Raw genomic sequence first — 26,515 nt, forward strand, 5'->3', positions numbered from 1 at the left:
AACTTGGACTGGTCATGTTGTGCGGATGCCTGATGATCATCTTCCAAAGCAACTACTCTATTCCAAACTTTAAAATGGAAAGCGTAATGCTGGTGGTCAACAAAAGAGGTTTAAAGACTGTCTCAAGACAAATCTTAAAAAATGTAGTATAAACACTGACAACTGGGAAACACTGGCCTGTGAGCACTCCAGTTGGAGAACAGCCTTTACCAAAGGTGTCATGGGCTTTGAAGACACTCAAACTCAGGACGCAAGGGAGAAACGTGCTAAGAGGACGGCACGCTTGACAAATCCACCCTGCGATCAACTCCCACCCAGAATCCAATGTCCCCACTGTGGAAGGACATGTAGATCCAGAATTGGCCTCCACATTCACTTACGGACTCATTGTTAAAACTGTGTTTATGGAAGACAATCTTACTTGGCTACGAGTGATTGCCAAATAAGAAGAAGAGAAGATTCTTTTTGTGTACTTGCCACCAAAGATATACTAACCACTCCATAAGTATAACTGCCTGGACTGCCTTTATTCTTCTCATATAGCTTGGCTGTCATTCTCTGTTCCTCCTTTAAGGTTTTTAAGATTCTTTATTGAGTGAAGATGTCTCAGCTTCTATTTTGTTCCACTTTAGGCAACTTTTTCAGAGTGAAAGCATTTGGTGCTATTCTTAATAAGCACCAAAGTGAAGTAATATTCAGTTCATCCTCCAAAGCTGGATGAGTTGGATGACTCGAAACATGCCATGATCTTGCAAGTGCTCCTATTATTAGCTTTTTCATCTGGTGCTTTTGTATGATAATCTCCCCCACCCCACCATACTCTTTCTGTGATGCCTGAATTAGGCTAATTATGTTATATGTGCTAACCACGATTGCCTGAAAACCATGTTTTCATAACCCACCAAACTATTGTTTCAAACCATGGTTTAGAGGTTTGCTTGTGAATGAGGAAATTGTCATGGTGAGGGTAGGGAATGTAGAATGTAATGTCCAGAGCGTGTTCGCTGTTCAGTTTACCAAACTATGGTTTAGAGGTTTGAAATAAGACATCTGAACTGGGCCACTTAGCAATTTGGTCATAGCCAAATCATTTGAAATAGATTTAATTGGCACAAGGTTTGGGTGTTCCAGTGGCCCTTTTGCGCTGTTGTCTTTATGCTCTGTGCAAAACTGATTCCACTTTTAATGTTTTAAAATATTTTCTTTCTACAGTACATTACATACCATTTTCTGTGCAGATGTCTTCTATATTTCTATTTGCCTTCTGTCTGTCCCCCCACCCAAAGTCATCTTTGAAAATTTCCACATTGCATGATATGCTTTTTGTCAATAAATTTCTACACATGATCGGGGTACCATTTAGGCTCCATGTTCAGGCTCCATGTAATGATTCTTTTAGGGCAGCTATCTTCAACTTTTTCAGGCACAGAATCCGCTTTTAGCACAAACATGCCTTTGGGGACCCATTTCTTAATCTCACCTTATATTTGCAAGGTGGTAGTACTGTTGTGACATACTTTGCATCAGGCTGCAGCCCACAAGTGGGTCCTGAAGACCAGTGTTCTAGATTACCTAGATTTCTGATTGATGTGAGATATATATATATATATCCCAATGAATACTCTCACATATTCATATCCCAATGAATACTCACAACCAGCCTTTGAACCTTGCACTTCCCCATTGAAATAATTGGTCACTAGAGATCTAAAACAATGTCCCTATTCTTAACCTGTTTTGCCCAACTTCTCTCACTATTTTACTTCATTATCTTATCAGATGTCTCCCACATAGCCATATATGACTACTCTTCTGGTTTAAAATATGTAAAATTTGTTTGTCTTCCAATGTGAGATTATTCTCAATAACTCATAAGAGTAATGAGATCCAACTTTCTCTATTGTAGCCTATATGATTATTTAGAAAGCAGTTGATTGGACCATGTTTGTAATGGGTACACCAAGCCCAATATCCCATAATAGCTTAAGGTGTCCAAAACATGCCTATCTAAGAATTGCTAGACATAATTCAAATTAAGACCTCAAACTAGCACACAGGGGTGTTTTTTTATTTGTTTGTTAAATTGAAACTGTTCCCTGTCATTTTATGAACACCTTTTAAGAATATTTTTAATTAGCTGAAGTCTCCTACTAGCAGTGGTGACCTTGTACTCCAGTAAGCTGAGCTGAATATATTTTTTTTAAATATGTTTGAAGCAAATTGCATAGGGAATCCATTTCTGTACGCTCTAGATCATAATACATCTAGGGTGATGCAGCTACAAACAATAATGGTGGAATAATTAGCTGCAATCTTTTCCAAGATAAGCCAGTATATTTTCCTTAGGGAACTAGGAGAACTGTCAATGTTTTAATATAGAAAATAAACAAATTAAAGCTCCAAACTTAAGTTTGTGCACGGGCCCTAAGTTGATTTAGTCCAGTGATGTTCCTTTTAAGTAGTAAGTAGCTCTCCCCTCACCCCCCCCTCCGGAATAACCTGTGTAAGAAAGCAGAATGGGCATGGATTGTGTTTTAGGTAAGGAACAGTTCATGTTTTCAAGAGGCAAACCAGATAATGCCTTGCTCAGAGACAATAGGCAACGCATCTTCTCACTGGCTCTGGCTAGCCTAGATAGCACGTTCAGTCACAGACTAATGCTGATGGAAGAGGCTATAACTACTCTGTGTAACAATGGACAACAGCAGCCACAGTGTCTTTCTTTTACCAAGAAGCTTCTAAGTAGCAGCAGCTAATCAAAAGCAGAAGCTTCCAGTCTTGTGCCTGTCCTTGTTATGGTAAATATGAGATGAGCATTAAGTGTATTCCACTAGGTACTCAATAAATTGTTTTGGTGAGTTCCTGGGAATGCAAAAACATTGGGGTGTTTAGGAGCTGGGGGGTCATACTGCATTGCTGTTGAGCTACACAACAGAGATGCTGCTAAAAACTCTTACTGATGGTTAGCTATCCCTAACACAGCAATGCATTAAAAAAGTGCTTAACAAAGGCAACGTCAGTATCATGGTGGAGGCATGGAGACTGTAAATATGAGGGCAGGAACCTCCTAGTAAGCAGTTGTAAATGCTTATCAGGACAGGGATTGCTTGCCATTGGAAGTGAGCCCCCCCTCATTAACTGTATATTTCAGACAAAATAATTTTTCTTGGTACTTTAGAAATTATGCTTATGTGTCTGTTATATTTTTATGAGCAAAATAATTTTCACTTTCTGACTGCTGTAGAGCAGGGTGGCTAATTTTCTTGGGGAAGGGAGAGAGCGAGGGTCGCACCAACTGAATCACCCATGTCCCTTCTTCAGCTGCACCAAATTTCCCTAACAATTTACTGTATAACTTTAGACACCAGCTAAACGTTTTCACACACAGCCAACATTTTGCAAGAACAAAACTTACAGTCAGATCCAGAGTTTGTTAGTGGCACTTACATGCCACTGACATTAATATTGACTAAGTAAAGTTACACTGATTTCATTAGGAGCTAAGTTCAGCAAATACGCATAGTGACCATTCATAATATAGAGCATTCTGTACTGAATCTTGTAGAAATGTCCTGAATAGCACAGCTGTCTATAAGGCAGGATCACAGTAGTTTTGGCTGCTCAAAGAATGATGTGAAAAACCTGGATACCAGCACAGAGATTGTTTCCCTTCCATGGAAGGAGAGAGCAGGAATTCCGCAATACATGGAAGGTTTCTTCCCTGAAAGCCAGACCCAACATTGTTTCTAGTGAGTCTTCAGCAGATGCAGCAAGTACCGTATTTTTCGCTCTATAACACGCACCTGACCATAACACGCACGTAGTTTTTAGAGTAGGAAAATCCATAGGCACGCCACCCGTAGGCATTCCCTCCATAACACGCACAGACATTGCCCCTTTTCACGAGGACTTGACTTTTTTTTACCTCAGCGAAGGCTTTATTTCTTAGTTCCAATCCTCCTGAGATTGGATTCTGTGCTTACATAGTGTTCCTGCACGCCTGAGGTCCATACACCACTCGGGTAATGTCGAACAGTAATGTATTTACACTTGCCTTTGTCTCATAGGTTCTTTTGCAATGAATTTTTTTCAGAGCCTTGGTTATTCTTAAGAGAGAGTTTTAACATTTGCTTTTTCAGTTGCCAGCAGGTGGTTTGATTTATATTAAAGCTGCACATATTACTAAATGCACTGTGAATGAATCTGACAGAATGCTGCTGGCTGCTTTCGGCTTCAGGCGGGTGCTTGACATATGCAAAACATTGGTGCTGCTTTATGGAACCTTTGTATGTTTTCTTTCTTCTTTCCTGTGCCCTAGGGTATTGTGGAGCCGACATAAAAGCACTTTGCACTGAGGCTGCCTTGATTGCCCTGCGACGGCGCTATCCTCAGATCTACTTCAGTAGCCAGAAACTGCAGCTAGACGTCTCTTCAATAGTTCTCAGCGCACAAGATTTTTACCATGCAATGCAGAATATTGTGCCTGCCTCTCAACGTGCCGTAATGTCTTCAGGGCATGCACTATCTCCCATCATAAGGCCACTTTTGGAAAGAACCTTCAATGACCTTCTGGCAATTTTACATAAAGTGTTTCCTCATGCAGAGTTCAGCCAGGCTGACAAAAGAGAAGGTATTTCCATCTTTTCACTCCAATCAGTCTTGTATCAGATTAGAAAACAAAACAAAACAAGAACAGTTTTAAAGTAATGTTTTGATGAAGACTATGGGGCATTATATTAAGTATATTCTTGCAAAAGGTTTCATTTCCTCCCTTTTAATTACAGCTTCCTTTTATCTTGGCCAAAATATATTTTAAGCACCTGTTTCATAACGTTTGAGGGAGGTGTCAGCTAACGTATTAATCGGCCTTTAATTTTCATTGAACAGATGCAACTAGTCTAATTTTGGACGATAGTGAAGATGAGCATGCTTCATCAATATTTGAGACAAGTTGCCAGTCGGGATCACCAAAGAAACATTTATCAGCTGCTGTACACAAACCTTACCTTCATTTTACAATGTGAGTAGATGTTTTGATAACTTTATCATCAAGACTTGCACAGGAATAGCTGCTTGTAGTGCCTGCATAAGTTTGTGATTTGTGGTACTACTCTGGTATAGTCTTTGGTTTGCTCTGGTGTATTCTTACCCTAAAGCTTTCTTCTAGAGAGATTTATAGAATCAAGCAATAAAGATTCTTTGTTTATGTTTGCTTCTCTTGCAAGCCTGCCCCACCCGCCACCACCCATTTCCCTACACCTGATAAACCCCCTCTGCTAAGCTGACTTAACTCCCTGCTAGAGTGTCGGGCATGCTAATTGCAGGTGTGTTGCTATAATTCATTCAACTTGCCCACTAGGAAGCGCTTAACAGTACTCAATGTATAGTAAATTTAAAAATACATGGTAAAACAGATCAGGTCTAAAACAAATAATGTTTTTGTTTCAGGTCAGCTTACCATCAGCCCACCTCTTACCGGCCAAGATTACTGCTTTCTGGAGAGAGGGATTCAGGTCAGACTTCGCACCTTGCTCCAGCACTTTTGCACTCGCTCGAAAAAATTGCTGTGCACAGATTAGATCTGCCAGCACTTTATTCAGTCAGTGCCAAAACACCTGAAGAATCATGCGCGCAGGTTAGTCTGCCTTTATATCCCTTTTGACCTTTGACGCAACATGTCGCACGCAGAAAGTTTCCCATCAGCTTTCAGTGAAATAAATGTCAATAAGGAATCCCTCTTTGCAGACATACCATGTGGATAGGAAATTTTAAGTGTTCCTAGAGACACAGATAGGGGTTTCTGTGTGAAGCAGAAGCCTCAGTTAAAGCTGTGTCAGACAACTAAAAGGGAATCCTGTACCCATCTCCCTTTCTACCCAAGTCCACAGAATTAAACGGCAATGAAATCTTAAGGTGCCACAATACATTTCTGCTGAAGCGAGAAGCGTCACTGCCAAGCTATGCATGCTTCTTCTCTGGTTTGAGACAAAGTATTTCCAGTCACCAGCTTCCGGAAAGAGACTGAGCTTGGTGGAATTTGTTAAAAATGTTTAAGATTGCTGTCAATTTATCTTGAATGGTGAGATCACTACGTCACTTGCAGGGTGAGAAAGGGTGAGAAACTTTTTAAGTTTCAGGGCTACCTTTCTTCTTGGTTCAACCATCCACCCTTCTTTTTACAGACTTGTAAAAAGCATTTTAGCTTTGGCACCAACAAGAGGTATTTTCAGTCCTAAAACCTGGGAGGGAGAATTCTGTGGGTTGAGTGGGGAGGGCTGTCAGTTCCCTATTCCCAGACCGCTGGGTTCTCTTTTAACTTACCTGTTGAGGTTGGATTAAATCTCCGCTTTGCAGAAACCAACATATCTTCTATAAAAACACTTCAGAAAACCTTCAGCTTCTCCAAATGTTCTTTATTTTTAGGCTGCACATGTAAGCTCTGTCATAGCATTCTCTGAGCCAAAGCCATGGCTGTACACTGAATATTTAATATTATTGGGGAGGGAATTGGCAATTGTTTAGTCCAAAGACTTCATTGTTAACTGTCATCTATAATCACAACCCTGCTATCTCATATCCATTTGAAGTATAGGAAAAACACAGAATGATATGTTATGGAGACGATTTTGAAACATGCCGCCATGCTATGTTTGAAGTTATTGGCAAGATGCAGAGTGACCATTAATTTCAGTTTAGTTAAGCGGCGGCATTTCAAAATTGAGAGAAAGCAATGTTTGAGAATATTATACCATTAAAAAATAATAATAATCAGAAGAAGCAATAAAAAAGTGCCGTTTAATGTTCTTATGCAAGTTAGTGATTTTTGTGATGATAGATGATTAGAACAATGCTTTGTAGTTTTACTAATCCTTACTCTGGAGCCAAGTGAGGATTCCCAGGTAAGATCCTCCCTCTATTGTGTGGGCAGGTAATCCCTCCCCTACCTGGCCTGGTCTCCTTGGCAACGCTTCCCCCAAGCAGGATTGGACAACTGACAGAGGTAGGCGGAGACCTCCAGGTATCCCACCTGGGGGAAGGCAAAGCCAAGCCTATGCTGATGGAGCCGCTCCAGATCCAGGGGCTGCACGCGTCCACGCAAAGGGTGCCCCCCGTTTTTAAGCGGGGAGCGGTCATTGTAGTTTTACTAAGACAAGACCGAGATAATTTGGAGCCTTAACGTGAATGCATATGGAAAATAGCTATTTAAATCTAACCTTTAAGAAAGATACAGTTGAAAATACTACATTCTTAAATGTTTGTGTGCATAAAATACAAATAATTGTTTAAAAATTATTAATATCATTTTAACATTGGTATCCTCTTAAATTAGATCTTTCGTGAAGCAAGAAGAACACTACCGAGTATTGTTTACATGCCTCATATTGGTGATTGGTGGGAAGCTGTCAGTGAAACTGTGAGAGCTACTTTTCTAACTTTGCTGCAAGACATACCATCATTCTCACCTATATTTCTACTCTCTACCTCTGAAACCATGTATAGTGAATTGCCTGAAGAGGTGAGCATGGCGTGATTTATTGAGAAGTGGAATCATTGTAGGGAAGAGTGAACCTGAATCAGAGAGGGACTTGAAATGTGCATGTAGGGATGTCCACTTGGAGGGAAACCTACCCCAATGCTGAAGTATCTCTTTATTCCTGAGGGTGTTTAACAAACCACTTGTACTGTGGCAAGAATGGGGGACTGCGTGTTAGTAAGAAACTTGGTTGTATGTATCGTTAGATTGGGATAATGTTGCTTCCTAACGTAAATCAAACTTTGGAAGCTGGCATTGCAAAATTAATTTCGGCTAGGTGGTGGTACCGCTGACGACGACACTTTAGAAAAATACCCTAAAACAAGAAAGCAAATGTTTCCCGTTCTAATTTGGAACTTCTGTCCAATGTTCTTTTCTTGCCCTGACACTGCCTTATTTGGTCCGCTAGACTCAAGCCCCACCTCTGTGATTGTCAGACTAGTTGTTTTTGTTAAATGCTATTGAAACAATGCTGTTTTTGATCCTAGTGTGTGCTTTACTTCCCTGCTGAGGATGTAACCAATTACTAGCTTCTGCTAGGACCTAACCAAATTGGCACGTGCAATTTAGCTACCCCATTTTCAGGCAGTAAAATTCTGAGGGTCATTTTGTCTCTTTTACGTAGTGGGAGGGGGTGGTGTAGTAAAATTTGCTTGTTTTGTTCGATTAAGTAGCTTGATGAGATTTTCAGCTGCCTAATTCTCATTGATTTTATGTAGGTGAAATGTATCTTTAAAATCCAGTATGAAGAGGTTTTTTATATTCAGAGACCTAGTGAAGAAGACAGGCGCAAATTTTTCCAAGAGCTTGTCCTCAATCAAGCATCTCTGCCTCCTCCAAGAAGGAAACAAATTGGTAAGTTAATTCTCTGTAAAGTCCAGAATGTATGTAATTTTCCACCTGAAAGCAGCACTACTTGTGTTCATTTTGAAATAAGATTAGAAATAGCAGTCGTTGGTGGTGACGGTGCACAGGATTAATATCTGCATCCACACCATGGTGTTACATGTTCATTGAATGATGTGGAATTAAGGATGGGCAGCAAAGTGACTAAGTTTGCATATGACACCAAAGTATTCAGGTTGGTGAAAATCCAAGATTGTGAAGAGCTCTAAAAACAAAGTAACAAATTGAATGAAATGGGCAACAAACTGGCAGATGAAGTCCAATGTAAATAAACATCAGGTGATGCACATTTGAGAACAAAACAAAATCTTAACTTCCCATGTACACTGATAGGGTCTGAACCCCGCAGTGACACCAGGAACTCTTGGGAGTTGTGTTGGATAGCTATGGAAAGCAGGTCTTCAGCGTGTGGCAGCTGTGAAAAAGGAACGCCACAGTAGGAATTATTACAGAAGACATAGACAATAAAAATTCTGGTGTTGTAATTAGTATAGTGTGCAGCCATATTTGTGACACTAAACCAAAAGCAAACCTCATGGTTAAATGGTCGCATACCTTAGCTTTTTCCGATATTTGTAACGTTATGCAGCTCTGATCATCCCAGCTCCAAAATGGTATTGCAGAGCTGGAAAAGGCGCAGGAAGAGTAGCCACAATTAACAGGAGGCTGGAGCAACTCTTCTACAAGAAAGGGGGGGGGTAAAGAAGGGTGGCTTTTTTTAGTTTGGGGAAAAAAGACAAAATTGGTTGAGCAGGCCAATTCCACCACACTCCCTCAGCTCCATTTTTTCTCTCAGCTATTACCTCAACATACATCCTGAAGGCTGGTTGGTTTCCTGAACGTGTTAGAATTAAAGGCAATAAACGGGCTGAATAGGCTGCCAGAATAGCATCTCAATGTGCCAACGAGCACCCATTTATATATTTTTATAACAGTCTTCATATCTAAACAGGTGGTAAAATTGTCAAGAGTTGTGGAATAGACTTTGAAATGGATAACAGCTTTGAGAGAAAGAAGGCAGCATGAACTGAGCAGAAATTTAGAGAGCTGCCCGAAACAGCACCCAATCACTAGATTCTGCCAGTATGGTCTTGGATTTTCCTGCACCAGAAACTTTTTTTACTCCTACCCCCATAGCCTGCTTATAGAACCTCCTAGAAGCTTGGCTGTATGTAAATCTTAAGGGGGAAAGACAGACAGTTTTTGTAGTGGCTTCAGATTAATTGGGGTTTGGGATTTGGAACATTTTCTTTGGCACTGAAAGGAAACCCATATTTCGGTGGGAGATGACTTACAACTTGGCAGGCATTAGTTGTGCTTTTCTATAGACTGAAGGAGCCAAAAATATCTCTGGCTCTAACTTTCTGATAGCTGTGATAGAAGGCCATGCAGGATCTTGAGATTCCTGCCACCCTGTCTCTTGTCAACCCCTCTTATTGAAGGAAAGGTGTCTGGTGCTGAGCAGGCTGTCGTTGTTTGCAGTAATTGTAAAGTCTCCACAATATGGTTACTTCGGTTTGGTGTGCGGAGCTGAGATAAGGAGTGCAGAGTTCTTGGCATTATCAAGTCTGATAAGGGTAAAAAGTAGGAAATTCACTGGGTCGTGTGAAATTTTCCAAGGATGTAATCTGCAAAGCCTGTTTTGCCTGACTTTTTGATTATTCTTATTTTTAAAGCTCTTTCTGATATGGAGGTGCTTCCTCTTGCACTACCATTTTCTACTCGCCAGCTGTCAGAGGCAGAAAAGCAGCGAATGGAGGACCAGGAAGAAAACACACTGAGAGAACTGCGATTGTTTCTCCGGGATGTTACCAAAAGATTGGCCACAGACAAGCGCTTTAACATCTTCAGCAAACCGGTGGATATTGAAGAGGTCTTGTTTCAGTAACGTGCAAACAATGAAGTTGACCTTATTAGTGATTGATTAAGAATACATATATTAGTTGTTATTGCAGATATCCCTGATCTAACCTGTTTTGCATATTTACAGCAATTGTGGCTTAATTTTAACATTTGAAGCCATTGCTAACTTATTTCGGCAAGAATGCTAACCTATAGAATACTGTATTGTTCGAGCTGCTTCCATTCTGTAGCAAAAAATTATTTGTTCACAGGAAGCAGATGCAAACTGTTTTATCTGGAGTAACACTACGTAGCCAATGGGGATGTTGAAAGAAATTTATTGAATTGTAATGCCTCTGCCAGAATATTTCACAAATTAAACTATCATCTCTTTCCCCTTGCCTGTTTCTGGCCAAAGTGAAAATTGAAAATTTATAAATCTGTAATGACACCATTTGATCTGACAACTTGTAGTCAGCTACAAATATAGTTTTATGAAAAATAAGACTGAATTTGGCGACTTAAGTTTGAGTCACTGTTAAATTTTCTGGGCTTTGCCTTTAGAGTAAAAAAATAGTTTAATGTTCTGCATAAAATTAAGCAGTGAATGGCAAAGCTGCATTAACTATCTCTTGTTTACTAGAAAATCACTTTTAGTTCATGTTTACAAGCAAATTTGTGACAATCTGTCCGATTTTCGGTCAACTTCAAAGCTCAATTTTGCACAGATAACTTAAGAAATAGCCATTTGTGGTGTTGTGCTTATAAAAATGTAATTTGCATTGTGCTAGCAATTGGGGGCTTGATAGTTCAAGGAATAGCTCTATCAAAGGTGCACTCTATCAGATGGTCTGCATGTGATCAATTCAGACCTCTGGTGATGGCAGTCTGTTTGCAAGGAAATGCCTGCTTTTTGTGTATTCTGCAATTTCCTCCTCCAGTAGCTCACTGGGTAAAAAGAAGAGAGCATGGAAAGAGAAAAGGAGGGGACAGAATTACATGGAGTGGCCCCATCCGCAGTTGTCATGAGACCATGACAGATTACCAAGGGAATGTGGCCGTTAAAAAAGAATGGTAGCCCATCCCTAGTCGAAAAAGTGCTGTGGAATAGTAAATTACTGGCTCCATTTTGCAAATTTGTAACTGGACCACTGGTTAGGTTTCTGAGTGGTATCAGAGCTCAGTCTACAGTGGCAGCTATACTATTTAATATGAAAACACAGCCCCCAATCTAGACGAAGAGCAGAGAATATTGACATACATTTATTGGGTGAGATCTAATGTTGTGCCAGCAGGCATGATGATAGAACTTATGCTCCCTCTTTTCAAAATCAAAGCTCCTTGGCCCCATCTTTTGTTCTGGAGGGTTCCCCAACTCTCCACAACAGATTCTGAATGCATGCAGGAGACTACAGGGGAGAGGGAAAAAAGGGTCAAGTACTGTTTGTGCAAGGGGGGGGGGACACACACCACAGTTGAATATTGCCCTTTCTGTGCATTTGCTGTTTTCGAATACTACCTGAAATGTTTCAAGGTTCAAAACAGATTCCTGTGTTGAGCCCTAGCTCAAATCAAGACCTGGCTTATCACTTTAGCCATTAGATTTTTAAAATTCTGTATATGTAACCAATTTATTTCTTGTGCTTAAGAGGTGTTTTCTACAATACATTTTTAACATTACACGAGCACTATAGCAAGTCACTCCTGTCTAAAATTGTAAACTGACGAGTTTACTGATTTATGTGAAAATGTAAAAAATAGAAAAGATTTGATTCATGGGCATGAAGCTGGTCGAAGAAAAGACAAAAAGCTGTGCTCGGAGGAGGACTTTCAGACAGGGAGGAAGGGACCAGTAGAATTCCTCAGGGACATTTTAAAAGTGATCCAGAGATTCACAAATGCACTTTTTAGTATGATTTAGTTTTTATTCCAGGGTGTATGTTTTTAGCATCTGCCCCAGCCTAAAGTGAGAGACAGGCAGGGTCTTGTTTCCCACATTGCACAGGCTTTTATATGGGCATTCAGAAGTAATGGAACAGTATTGATGCTTCAGAACTTTGTCCAGACCTCGGTGCAACTGTGGGGACAAACCTCAGCCCTTCTCCCCAGTGGTGGGAGCTCATCCCTTTGACTGCATGGAGCTCCAGAGGTATGCCAAAGTACTACAGCATTTTTAAAAAATTCTTTTATTCCATGATTGCGTTTCACCTGCTGTAAAGGCCTCCTCTCAAGTGAGGATGACATACTGTGCCCTATTTGATAGGGGCACCTGTAGAAGGGCTTCAGATGCTGGGTAGCTGTGTCTGGGCCAAAGCTATCTTCAAGGCTCTTTTTATTAAGAGTGCTTAGTTTTCAAACAAGTAGGGAAAAGCAAACATGGTGTGTTTGCCAAAGGGCCAAACCAGGCATTTGTCTGTAGCAACTTCTTCTAATTTTTCCTGTTTAATACTAAGCATGGGGTGATTTTCATTGGGACCACAGCACACAGGATGGAGAGGCTTAACCCTTACCTCCCCAGCTTTGATTTCAACAAAACTTGCTTCCCCACGTTGCAATTAGCCTTGGTGGCGGTGGGACTCGCACTGGTACCAAACTGGCCAAAACGCTGTGCCTGGTAGTAGCGGCGCTATTTTTAGCAGGCGGAAATCCTGCTCTTTCTTTCCCATGTGGGCCTTCTCTGAATTTTACCCTAATTCAGGCACCCCCAAACTCAGCCCTCCAACTGTTTTGGGACTACAACTCCCATCATCCCTAGCCAACAGTACCAGTGGTCAGGGATGATGGGAATTGTAGCCTCAAAACATCTGGGGGGCTGAAGTTGAGGAAGCCTGGCTTAGAGTAAAGGCAAGTAAGTCATGATAGAAGCATACATAATTTATTCCCAGCATGAAGAAAGTGGATGGATAAAAGTTTTTGTCCCTCGTAACACTAGAACTCATGAACATCCATTTAAGCTGAGCTGTGCAAGACTCAGGACAGATGGATGCAGTAATGTTTCTGAATACCAGTTGCTGAAAATGGCAAGAGCGGAAAGGTGCTCTTGTGCCTGGGCTTCTGGTTGGCTGCTTTGAGAATAGGAAGTTGGGCAAGACAGGCCACTGGCATCCAGCAATGGTCTTATGATTCTGACTGCAGGAACTTTCTAGTAGTTGTGTATGTCTTGGAAGCAGATGTGTGAGTAAGGTCTTCTTCATTGTGTTTGAAAGGTCCTGCACTTTTCTCTCTCTCCAGAATATTAAAAAATGAAAATTACTTACATATACAGAACAAAAGAGCTTTGACAGGAGTTTTCCTTGCCAGTTAAAAATCAGAGTGATGACTCTTTGGGGTGAACAACTGTTGTTCCAGCATTAGTTCTTATCATGGTTTCAACTGTTTAGCATTACTGTGTTCGAAAACAAAATGATAGTGCTGAGTGTGTTAAAGTTAGCATAAATCTCTGTGTCACTTTTGTGTCACTCTGTGTCACTGTTTGATTATAGGTTTCAGATTACCTTGAAGTTATCAGAGAGCCGATGGACCTGTCTACAGTAATAAGTAAAATCGATAAGCACAATTATTTAACTGCAAAGGATTTCCTAATAGACATAGATCTCATATGCAGCAATGCATTGGAATATAATCCTGACAAAGATCCTGGGGGTAAGGATTTTTTAAAAAAAATAAAATCTTAAAACTTGACATCACATTTAATTGTGTATTCCGTTGCAGTTCAACTATTTGTATAAACTGTGTCTTATAAATACAAATTGGTTAAAAGCTAACATTACTCAATATTAGTTACTGAATGAATGAATGAATGTAGCAGCATAGGCTACATCCTGCACTGTGAGAAAATAGAGAAAACTATCCAAATGACCTCCTGCGTCCTCACTGCTGTCACCTTCACTAAAACAGCTTTCTATCCTGTGTGATTTTGTTATTGCCCTACCATTGCACTATACTGCTGGTACGGCAATTAGGTGTAGGATAAAAGTCAATTATCAGACCAGAGTTAAGCCAATATCAAATTTCGTTTGTACTAAAGGTTTTAAAACACAGCTGCTGTTGTAATGCCATTTCTAAGGAGGTAGGTGTAGGGAGGTCTTAAGGCACTCATCTGTTTTTGCTTTTAAAACTGTTGGTGCTTTCTCAAGCAATTTCTGTTACAGAGTCTTACTGTTTAAAGAAAAAAGTAAAAAAAAAATCAATGAGCTCACCTAACTTCTTTGGCATGCCTAAAGAAGCATTTGGATCCCAAAATGTATTTATTTAAAAGCTACATCTGATTGATTTTGTTGGGAACCTAAATGTGTAGGAATGCAGACATAATATTTAAACCCAGGTATTCTAAAGTAAAGTGTTTATTAGCCAAACTGGAAGCTGGAAGTATGGATTTTTTAAAACAAAAAGCTTTCAAGACAAAGCTGATAGAACTGATACATACATACATAAATACATACATACATACATACATAGACACATGAAGTCTTTATAAATCAGACCTGCACAGCTTATGACCCACTGGTCTGAAGGTACCATGTATTTTGATCTTCCAGTTTTATAGAAAACAGCTCTTCACTGGCAGTCGAGTAGCATAATGAAGACATTCAGCTTAGAGTGCAAGTTGTGCAAGCATGATACATATCAGTATGCCTACTAAGCAGCACTAATGTTAAGTCTTAGAAGGCTGATTAAAACATATTTGTTCCACATTTGATTATTTATATGGATATTATTTATTTTATGGCTCTTAATTTAACTCTGAGCTGTTTTAAAAATTGTTTTCTCTTTTATTTCTGTCATTGTCTTGAGCGGTCCTGTTACACAAAGACAATAAATAAAGAAATAAATTAGATGTTTTGATTGTTAAAAATGAAAATTACGTTGATTTTCCAGATAAAATCATTAGGCACCGAGCCTGTACTCTTAAGGACACTGCACATGCTATCATTGCTGCTGAGCTTGATCCAGAGTTCAATAAAATGTGTGAAGAAGTAAAGGAAGCAAGAAAAAAGAGAGGTATTTTTATAATTCTTTTAAAATACATTGACTATATATGATACACAATACACAAATGGCAATTGAATTCTTGATCAATAAATAGACAATCTCTAAGAAACCAATTATCACCAGAAAAAATCTGATGAAATGTTGCATTTCAAGGTTCCCGTTATTTAGATTTAGATTCTTTAAGTCCAGTTTGTAAGTTTTAGGGCCAGTTCAAGAAACCTTTTATTAACCCACATTTAGTTGCTCATAACCACATTTTTAGTATTAATCTTCCTCAGATAGTTGTCAAGAAAAATAATGATAAAAGTGTTGTAAAATGTCTTGTGTACTGTAAATGCTATAGAAATTAGAATTCAAAGGAATAAGTAAATACGGAAAGTAAAACCATTTTGGAACAATTTTTTAAATCAAAATTGAGTACCATGTATAAGACTAGGTTTTTCCCCTAAAAAATAATGTCAAAAATTGGGGGGGGGGGCGTCTTATACACAAATACATCTCCCTATTTTTTAAAATTAAAGTCCTCCCAAATAGGGGGCATCTTATACATGGGGGCATCGTATAGATGGAAAAATAAGGTATGTTAGGAACCTTGTTGAGTTAAGTATTTAGCAATGCAAACTTCTCCACATTTATTTAGAGCAAAGTGTTTGAATCTAACCTTTTCCATAGAATCACTTGATGGACCTAGAGGTAATCTATTCCCCCACCCCCTGCCACAGCCCCCTATCTGCATGACATGGTCAATAATACTGACCTATCCTACAGGGTGATTGTAAGGCTTGCAACATAAAATAGTTGTGTTTGGACTTCAGGCTGATCCATAGGAATGAGCAGCAGCAAGCCTCAGATTCACATGAACCCACCTGCTGTGCTACCAGGAGTTCAGAAATTTTAAGGTCGGGTTGTTTGCAACCATTGTTTGCATGACATGTGAAACCACAGTTAAGAAAAGGCAGAAGCAAAATAACTCATCACAATCGTGAGGGGAAAGAGGCAAATAAGAAACCTTGTTCAAGCCCAAAGGCATGTTGCTATTTATTCCTGCTCTCATACACGTCACACTAAACTAAGGTTTGGCATGAGATGTGAAGGTGGTTAATTTTTATGATGTGCTGTGAACACTCTTCAAGCAGTGATTCTCAATTAGCTAAGTACTGGGTACCCTCAGGTTTTTCAAAAGCCAAGCCGTGGACCCTCTACTTTTGAAAATGTTGATATATCTGTGGTAGTTTTTATTATGTGAATGGTGCCACTGACCCCCTGGGGTCTGCAAGGCACCAGTTGGGAAGCCCTATATAAATGCTAAGTAGAATTTTCTTTGAAACAGAGAAGTTTGAACTGTCAGGTTTCAAACTAAGGTCTCATACATTCCGTTGTTGGGGAAAAAGCAAATATTATTGATGTAGATGTTTGGGAGTATCTGCTGTAACTAATTTAATCACCAGAAGTTTTTAATGTTATACTTTATTCCAGGCTGCTTTTAATAACTCAAGCAGTTAATACTGCTGGGATTATTAAAATAGGTATGCTTATCTTCTGTACACAGGCTTATCAGTAACGGCAGACCAAATAAATCCTCATGGTTCCACTGTACAGAAAACAGAAACGAGAATTGAGGAGGCATTCCAGAACAGGCAAAAAAATTCAATGTCAGTTTGGCACAACTCTGCAAATAAATGTGCATGTGAGTATTTCAGACTATTTTATCCAGGCAATAAGCATAGCTCTAAACAAGATGAGTATATATCTGGCACACATTTCCTATTACATTTTTTTTTTTTAATGAAGCATTCACCTAATTGCTATTACTACTTCAGCTAGTTTTTATAAGATAGCCAGAATAGTACTTATCCGTTGAGTTAGGTGTCAGTTTACTGAAATTCCTTATGAAAGTGGATTGGAAGAAGGTTCAACTGAAATAGTTTTTCACTGAACAATTTCAGATATTAGAATTAGTATGAAAAATATTTTTTAAAGAAGCATGCTGTCCTGGTCTGGTAGTTAGTGTGGGTGGAATCTAGTTGGTATCCTTGCACTTATGAGAAGGCTTTTGAGCTAACAGAGACATCGTCTAATGGAAGAGGATGGCCAAACCTGGCCCTCCAGCTACTTTTGGACTACAACTCCCATCATCCCTAGCTAACAGGACCGGTGGGTAAGGGATGATGGGAATTGTAGTCCCAAAACTGATGGATGGCCAAGTTTGGCCATCACTGCTCTAATGGAAGAGGATGGGAGGCAACTTTTGACCATTTCCCCAACAGCCTCCCATGACACCCGTTCTCTGATATCATCATCATCTCTCCAGATCCTGAACGGGGCTTTGATTCAGCAGGAGTTCTCCATTCAGTGTAGTGGATCCAGTTCACAGAACCATAGAACTGTGTCATTGGAAGGGACCATGAGGGTCATCTAGCCCAACCCCCTGCAATGCAGGAATCTTTTGCCCAACGTGGGCCTTGAACCCATGACCCAATGATTAAGAGTCTTACGCTCTACCAATTGAGCATGCATTTCTAACGGAGCTCCCATTAGAAATCAGGCAGGCAAAGTCCCTTCTAAGTTTCAGAGATCAGGTTAAAACGGATGTATTTTAGGAGACCTTTTGCACCATGAATGCTATTCTCATGTTCTGATCTCTGATGTTTTAATCTGTCTTTTAAATTTTGTATATTGTGTGATTTAATGGGACATAAGGGTGAAAATAGGGATGCAGGTGGTGCTGTGGGTTAAACTGCAGAGCCTAGGAGTTGCCGATCAGAAGGTGGGTGGTTCGAATCCCCGCGATGGGGTGAGCTCCCGTTGCTCGGTCCCTGCTCCTGCCCACCTAGCAGTTCAAAAGCACGCCAAAGTGCAAGTAGATAAATAGGTACCGCTCCAGCGGGAAGGTACCATATTTTTCGCTCTATAACACGCACCTGACCATAACACGCACATAGTTTTTAGAGGAGGAAAACAAGAAAAAAATATTCTAAACAAAACAGTGGGTGTATGATTTTTGTGGTTCATGCTGTGGCCACAGACATGTGATCTGACAGTGAGTTTGGGGTAGCCCAATGCAAAAATCCTGAGGATCCATGCTTTGTAACCACGTTTTTGCGCCATTGCGCCCCATGAAACGGTGGGTGTGTTTTTTGGTGCAGGCTGTAGCCATGGACATGCTATGTGATCTGATGGTGAATTTGGGGTGACCCAGTGCAAAAATCCTGAGGATCCATGTGGATCCGTGCTTTGTAACCACGTTTTAAGTGGGGAGGGAAGGAAAAGCACTCAAGAGACAAGGAGCACACGTGGGGGGTGTGGAGAAGGATGCTGCTAATAATGCAGGAGAGGCTCCTCTCCGGCTTTGCTCCTTTAAAACAAGCAGCCTCTGCTTCTCTCCCTCCTCCCTGGCAAGGAAACCACGATAGTAACCACTCTGAGACAAATCAAGAAAAATTGCGACCAACACTCTCCCCCAACAAGCGCAGTGAGGTCAAAACACACACACACACAGAGAGAGAGAGAGAGAACTGGCCCTAAAGTCGCAGGGCGCTGGAAGTCGCAGGGGCGCAGGGAGAGTGAAGGGGAAGCAAGAGAAGCAGAAGGAGCCCTCACACACACACACACACAGAGTGTCAATTCTAAAGTCGCAGGGGCGCAGGGAGAGTGAAGGGGAAGCAGGAGGAGGAGAACTATAGCTCAAGCACACACACACACACACAGCCCCTACAGTGGCTAATCCAAAATCGGACAGCAAAAAACTGCAGGCAGGGACAGAGAGCAGGTGTTGTTTTAAAGCAGCCAACTCCCACTCTGCTTCTCTCCCTCCTCCCCGGCTCCGCTAGCTGACAGGAGGCGCTTACACCCGCTTTGCTGTTTTAAAGCGAGCCACGGACTGCTCACGACTGCAGCAGATTCCCCCGCCATCTGTAGGCATTCGCTCCATAACACGTACAGACATTTCCCCTTACTTTCTAGGAGAGAAAAACTGTGTGTTATGGAGTGAAATTTACAGTAAACGGCGTTTTCCATGCGCTGCTCTGGTTTGCCAGAATCGGCTTAGTCATGCTGGCCACATGACGCCGGCTCCCTCGGCCAATAAAGCAAGATGAGCGCTGCAACCCCAGAGTCGGTCACGACTGGACCTAATGGTCAGGGGTCCCTTTACCTTTAAGGGTGAAAATGGTAGTGTGTAAATTCCTTAAAATAAAAGCAAAACAGGTCTAGAGCCGAAAATGGGAGCTTCTGGAGAGAACCAAAGCGCTCTCTCATAATTAAATTTCTTCAGTGGTTTCACTTGCTATAAAAGCTATACTTAAGCCCAGACCAAAGATGACCTGTTGGACATATAACCATGTTGCGTTAGAATATAGCCCTGTAAAAAGAGGGATGAGGGTGCATGGATGTTTGTGTCTGTTGCCAGTTTGCCTTGCAAACCATTATAAAATGAATCAAAGACTGTGGTCGCATTTGACCCACATGGAGGTGTTTTTACACAGGAAAGGCAGCATTGCCCGCACATGTTTTGAGAATAGAACATGTTGAAAATGAACTTTTAAAAACATGGGATTGTTCCTTGCTGTTGCCAGTAGATGGTGTCAAAAGCACATTGTTTTGCATCTTTAAATGGGTTACTTGATAGCTGTATTCAGTAGCTGTCTCTGGGAAAGATAGTTGTTGAACTACTACTTGAACATGCATTGTTCTATTAAATTGTTGAAGCGCAGTGACCAAAAAATTGTACTATTTATGTTAAGGCCCGCAGAATTGTGTTGCAAGAAACAAGACATGCTCCCAATTTTCTCCTTAGGGAGGCTTAACTCTCTCTTGGGAGGAGTGAATAGCCAGTGTGAGAGAACAACAAGGGTCTGCAGAACATTCCTTGGAATAAATGCCCCCTATAAACAGTCTCTCTCAGACTTGGCAACTGTTTAATTGCATAGTATTTAGATAATCCAGATAGATTTGGAAGGGCACTAGAAATCTTTGTCAGCATTTCCCATTTATGTCACAATAAATTTGTTGGTCTTTTTATGGGCCCATAAGACTCTTTGTTGTTTTATGACATGGATAAATAAAGTCAGAAACTTTTTAAAATTTAAATTTGTTACTTTTTGTAAACTCAAATATACAAATGTTACAAGCATAAACAGGAGTTATAAGCCTTAGAGGGCTCCTGTCTGTATTAGGAGTTTGTGTGCATGTGTTTTAAGAAAATGTTACTGTTGTATTTTTATGTTGTTTTATATCATAATTTGCTGCCTTGGATGACCTTTGGGCCAGGCAGGGTAAAATATTAAAATAAATAGACTTGATTTTATTGATACCTTGCCCGTTGCTTACTAAGCAAATCTTTGCATCTCTAATGGAAACTTTTATCTCTTCATGATTCAGTTCGATTAAGGAGGAAATCAAGACGACGTTCACAGTGGGGCAAAGGCATTATTAAGAAGAGAAAAGTGAATAATTTGAAGAAAGACGAAGATGATGCCAAGTTTGCAGATGATGAAAACCAAGGGGAGGACAGCAAGATGCTGGAAAACGGGGAGCTGGAGGGAAGTACAGACTGCATTGAAGAGAATGGAGAGGAAACGGGCGATCTCTCTCTGACAAATGATGAGTCGTCTTGCGATATCATGGATATACATGGAGAACAGACACTGAACAATGGGCCAGTCGGGAAAGAAAACAGTATTCCATCCACAGAAGAGAGCTCAAATGAGTCCCTGTTAGTAAGTAAGAAGATTACTCTGACTGTAGAAAAGGAATCCAAGGAGGAGCCCTTGTTCAAGGGGGACCATTTAAACGGCCAGGCCTCTGAAGGAGCTGCTGTCCCAGGGTGTCAGTATGGCGAATGTGAGTCACCGAATGCTATTTTGCCTCCCGCCATCCCTGACGTGTCCATTCCCAAACAAAATGCAACCGTCGATCCCCAAAAGGAAAAACCCGAAGCTTCGAGCGACAGTCCCGACGAGGAACAATTAAAACAGTCTGGCACCGAGGTACCACAATGCAGCAATAATGAGAAGAAATTGCAAGGCCTAGATACTGAAACTAAAGAAGCTGAATCATCAGATAAAGAAGGTATGCAGTGTATTCATCATTTATCCCTGCTCTAATCCTGTAGTCAAGTAAATCTATACTACTTTCATTGAAACAGATGCTTCCTATTTTGGCAGAAAGCTTGTCTGTAGTGATTTAAAGCAACATCAGCTCGCTATTGGTTGGATAAAGATGTTTCCCAACACATCAAGTGTTCTTGGAGCCACTTAAGACTTTGAAAATAAAAAAATTATTAATGGACCACATGAAATTTAACACTGCTGTTAATTGTTACCTTATGTGTCCTGATTTTTGATATTTGCTTTTTATAATACTTCAGGTACATTGAAAAACAAGAAACCTCGCAAAATTGCTTTGGCACAGGTTCCAGAGGAGGAGCAATTGGATCCCGTACCTCCTGTCATTGTTGACCATGACAGATTAATGGTAAGGGTGGCTGGATAGGTAATCTTAAATCTTTAATAGCATTTCTTAATTTTTTATCCTAACACTTCCTTAAGTGTTTGAAGGAATTCTGATTCATACTTACATTATAAACTTTACCCTGGATTATTGCCAATATCTTTTTATAGAATTTACTTGATGTGTTGGTTAAAAAAAGCGATAACCTGACTGTTGACCAGCTTGAGAGACTATACTCCCTCCTTAATCAGTGCATCTATCGGCATCGTAAAGATTATGACAAGTCACAGCTTGTAGAGGTACGTTTGCACAACATTTTAATGATTATTATTTTTTGTAACACGCTTCTTTAGTCAGTGTTGCTTCAGAGGCACCAAAATATCTACCAAAAGTCCTCTTTAGTTTCATTTGTTAGTGATTTGAACCACTTTGGGGAGGTCACAGGCATTTGGCTTTTTGACCAAATTTCCCTGTGCAGAAGCTTTTTGTCAAGCCCTGGGTTCAGCGAAAGCCTGCATTCGCCCCATAGGACGCACACACATTTCCCCTTCATTTTTGGAAGGGAAAAAGTGCGTCCTATAGGGCGAAAAATACGGTAATTCCCTCTCATTTGTTGCAATATTAAATATTAAAACCTGCATATAGGCAATACTTATAGAGAATAAATATAAAGATAATAGAAGGCAGATAAAAAACTAACCATAAAAAGAAAGGAGAAAATAGAGAAAGATAAAAAGATTCTTCTGCTTCTCTATTGGTCAATTATATATAAAACAATTATTCAAAATATTTGACATGTGCACTCCAGAATAATTCTGACTGTAAATAATATTCTGCAAGGTGGTATTTTTCCAGATTGTCCCCCCAGGCCTTCTACTTTTGTCACTCCAGAAGTCCAATATGCCTCTTCTTCTGATGTCCCAATTTAATATTTTTTCAGCTCTTTGTGACATATTTCTCTTAAGGTTACCAACAAACCCTTAGTGCCATATTAATCCACAGCCTGTTGTTGTTGTTGTTGTTAAACTATTTCCCATTCGTCATTTTCACTGAATAACCAATGCTCTGATTTCCTCTCAGGAGATGGAAAGAACGGTTCATATGTTCGAAACATTCCTGTGAACTCTTCAAGATGTGCAGGTTTTTCTTTTCATAAGCTGCTTACAGGAGAGCAGCCTACTGAGCCATTCGATTTCCAGTTGCACCAAGTATGTGCAGAGCCTTGGTCTTAACACGCTCGCTCCTTGTCTCGCTTTCTGTTATGAATTTGGTGCTATTGTCTCAGGTACCTGAAACCAGCCAGCCTACAAGAACCAAACGGAACTTCATAATATTTGTATCTTGATTATAAATAAAGAATATAATGCCACAACTTGGGAGATTTTTGGTGCTACAGAAACTGCTCTCATTTCTGCTGTCTACATGCATTGTCTTGTGAGAAGCTTCAGGCAAAATGGAACAGGCCAACAAACTGGATAAAGCAGATGTAATTGTTTTTAAGTGGGCAACTTTTAAAAGAATTTTACTTTTCCCTTTTTCTCTGAGGTAATGGACAGAAGCCTGTTTTTAAAGCTGGCAGTGAAAGAAAAAATTGTGGTTAGAAAAATGAATTAACTTTGGTATACAATAATGTGAAGATGAGGCTCTCTGGAGCTGCCTTCAATGTGCCTTTTTAGTCAGTTGAGGAGGAGGACAAGGCTATTAAAATGGTTGGGATTGTAGCCAATGACAGAGTTAGAAAGTTCTTTTCAAAAGCCTGTGTTCCCAAAGAACAGTTTCAGGTTCCCACACTGTCAAAATGGCAGCCAGTATTACATTTTAACATGTCTGTGTTGCTCTCTGGAAACCTAAATTATGGAAATAACCATGTTATCTAAAAATGGTAAGATGCATTTATTCCACATGTACATTTGTTTATCAAACAAATTACACTGTGAGGCTTTCACAGTAATTATTCAAAGTGGCTGTAGTTTATTTTTTTAATGTTCCATTTTATTTCTCCAGAGTTCTTAAAAACAGGTTTCTTTCTTTCTAAACGTCCATTATTTTGGAAGGTATAAGACTGGCTTCCATTATCCGGGAATGTAACTTGCTGGGTGGCCATAGGCAGAGAAGTGGCAGTTTTGCGCTTCAGTCCTTTAGCCTTTTTTTAAATGAATTACGCCAGGCTCATTCAGTAGAATCCATATGGAGCAGTATTAAGTAGAAAGCAACTGACCGGCCTTTCATTTTGTTTGATTTGGACCCCTGGATGCCCTGTAAAGACTGCAGAACTCTAGAGCTGAATGACATGACAACAGTTTGAAACATTTTCTTCTTTGGCAATTAAGAGGAGACACTCTTAGGCATCTCAAAGTCTGTTGCAAAAGGCCCTGTGCTCCACAAGCCCCTCTCAGATCTTTTAGAGCAACGTGGAGAAGATCAGGTGGATTTATGAGCTGATAAGAGGTAGTTATCCATTTATATATACATCTATATAATCTGAAAGAGTGTCTTCTCCAAAATACGAAACCCCAGTAGGTTTTGCTTTAAGTAAAGAAAGACAGCCTTGGACTACTGCAGAGATACTCAGCTACCTCAGCTTTTTGTATTTTACTTACCACCAGTGTTTACGGAAGGCTGTAATCCACCATTTATGTGCCGAAGCGAAGGTACTTTGTCACTAGACCACTTCATAGTAACATGCTTGTGCTCTGAACCATACTCTAGCCCTGGGCTACTGCAGTAATCCAAAGTTTCCCCCCTCCTTCCCAGTCAGAATGTACATGCAAGCACCCTAATTTTAGCCAAGCCTTCTCTAGGCCCCCTCAAACGCCACTTGTCTTCATTCCTAATGTGCATTTTAGTCACACTATTTTAAACGCGACTCCTGTAGAAGTGCTGTATTTTTGGTGGGAAAGTGCGATTAAAAATGAAAAGCATCTTGAACTAGTTCTTTCATTTTAGAAATTTGATTGTGGGGAACTTTTCATCTTTTAAGTTAGTATTTATTGCCATGACACCCGTCTAGGATATTTTTGCCGCCGTCAAAACCATTAGCATTTTGTATTTTGATGGAAATTGTTACAAAACTTTGAGATTTGATGAAATGAAATGTAGCAGATTTTTTGTAGTAAGTTTCTGGTAAAGCTATTTTTTTGCAAGTCTCAGGTTCTTGCAGCATTTTTTAAAAATATTGTAGTTTAAAGGTTCTTTTGTTCAAGTAGCAGCAGCACTTGTGAAAAGAGAGACTACATACATTTTTAACAGGTTACTAAATTTGTACAAGTTTAAATCCTTTAAATATAGTTGTCAGATAATTTGAAAAGAGTATCTTAAATTCAGATCCAACATTGAAAATGCTTCCAACTGGTCAGTTAAGGGGAAGAGAGAAAAAACTTTAGTAGTTTTGAATGTTGATAAGAAAATGAGGACTGCTTCCTAAATGTTAGGTTTTTCGGAAGAATTAGCTTATATAAATGTGTTAGTGGGCAACATTAAAATTATATAGTCACCCTTTTTGACTCCAAAACCACACTAAAACATGTATTGCTTTTCTTTACTAATAGCTTAGTGGTTGTAGAGTTAAACCTGTTAATCTATCCATGTTGTCAAGTTGTTTACTCTCTGTATTTTTGTTACTATTATTTTGCCACATAAAATTGGCAATAATCTGTACAAATCAATTCCTGTTCCTTGTTATGAATATTACCAATGAACTCCTGTGCAAAGGCCTTTTCCTAGGGCCAGATGGAGGTTAAATTTCTGTGGGGGTAATGATGGAACTGCTCTAAGATGAACATGGCTGTGGAGTTAATTGTATTTGCAAGCTTGAATTTCACCTGTGATTAATTTATGTTTTGTGTCCTTGGTATTGTTGCTTGAGTTTTCTCATATGCCAATGTATTTATTATAGGGTTTTATTTTGGTTTTGGTTTTCTAATACCTTGTCTTACCATACTTTTTAAGTTGGAGGGTCATTTCTGGCTTCGTTTGATATTCCGAATGGCAGGTCTTGCAGCTGGTCATCAATTCTCCCTCCCTTTTTTGTGTGTAAATTCACCTTAAGCTTGAATCTGGGCTCCTTCTACCTGCTTCTTTTCTGTATTGTACATTGGTTTACTTAGGCAGTGGGGGGTGTATTGTTGTTTGCTTTCATTCATGTGCGTCGGCTTTTTGATTAAGTAAGATTACTTCATCAGCTATGATAAATTTTGGATTCTCTTATAAGTTGTGTTCAGGATTGTGTTTAACTTGATCTTTTTTTTTTTGCATCTTGACTTCATTCTGCATTAGTTAAGTAAATTATTTAATTTTTTTTGAACTTTTGGATATTTTGGACATTTTACTGTAATTTGTAATATAACTGCTGTGAAATACTTGAATAAAGATGACAAGTAAAAATTCTGAGTTTCTCTTGATACTCCTTGCATTTAATGAAATGCTAATCTTGTGATTAAACAGTTTTGGCAGCATAATTTGTTATTGGAAAGATAATGGCCACTCTTACTTAACAAAAGAATGTGGAAAAATCCAGTTGGCCGACATACAGTGTGTGACTTTAGGCATATTGAAGGGCTTGGATGCACTTAATGGGAATGTTATACTTCTTTTGAATTTCCATCTATCCTCTCAACCTCTTAAGTTTAGAAAATGCCCTTTGTTGCAGAGGTTTTCCATGTGTCCATGTGTTGCTTGGGCTTGTGGAATTAGTCTTGCAGTTCTTTAGATCTATGTCGTTATGTATTAACAGCTGGAGATAACTCCATGAACAAAAGACTGCTGGATGATTGCAGAAACTCCAGGTGAAAA

General features: G+C 39.8%; 1 protein-coding gene across 4 annotated transcripts in view; it reads left to right on the forward strand.

The window, feature by feature from the left end:
• ATAD2B (ATPase family AAA domain containing 2B) overlaps positions 1 to 23,096 on the forward strand; it is a 54,904-nt gene extending 31,808 nt beyond the window's left edge. For 3 of the 4 annotated variants that reach the window (XM_082215398.1, XM_082215400.1, XM_082215401.1), the window contains 13 exons: positions 4,319 to 4,630; positions 4,888 to 5,020; positions 5,449 to 5,635; positions 7,331 to 7,516; positions 8,254 to 8,389; positions 10,117 to 10,313; positions 13,765 to 13,924; positions 15,161 to 15,283; positions 16,824 to 16,961; positions 20,654 to 21,343; positions 21,642 to 21,748; positions 21,895 to 22,023; positions 22,805 to 23,096. In XM_082215398.1, the coding sequence (XP_082071524.1) occupies positions 4,319 to 4,630; positions 4,888 to 5,020; positions 5,449 to 5,635; positions 7,331 to 7,516; positions 8,254 to 8,389; positions 10,117 to 10,313; positions 13,765 to 13,924; positions 15,161 to 15,283; positions 16,824 to 16,961; positions 20,654 to 21,343; positions 21,642 to 21,748; positions 21,895 to 22,023; positions 22,805 to 22,846 (2,540 nt within the window). In that variant the 3' untranslated portion in view covers positions 22,847 to 23,096. The remainder of the gene's footprint in view (positions 1 to 4,318; positions 4,631 to 4,887; positions 5,021 to 5,448; positions 5,636 to 7,330; positions 7,517 to 8,253; positions 8,390 to 10,116; positions 10,314 to 13,764; positions 13,925 to 15,160; positions 15,284 to 16,823; positions 16,962 to 20,653; positions 21,344 to 21,641; positions 21,749 to 21,894; positions 22,024 to 22,804) is intronic. The other variant, XM_082215399.1, reaches the window with a different exon arrangement.
• Positions 23,097 to 26,515: the final 3,419 nt, after the last annotated feature.

Source organism: Podarcis vaucheri (genome assembly GCF_965113315.1).
Source record: "Podarcis vaucheri genome assembly, chromosome: 3".
Taxonomy (NCBI): Eukaryota; Metazoa; Chordata; class Lepidosauria; order Squamata; family Lacertidae; genus Podarcis; species Podarcis vaucheri.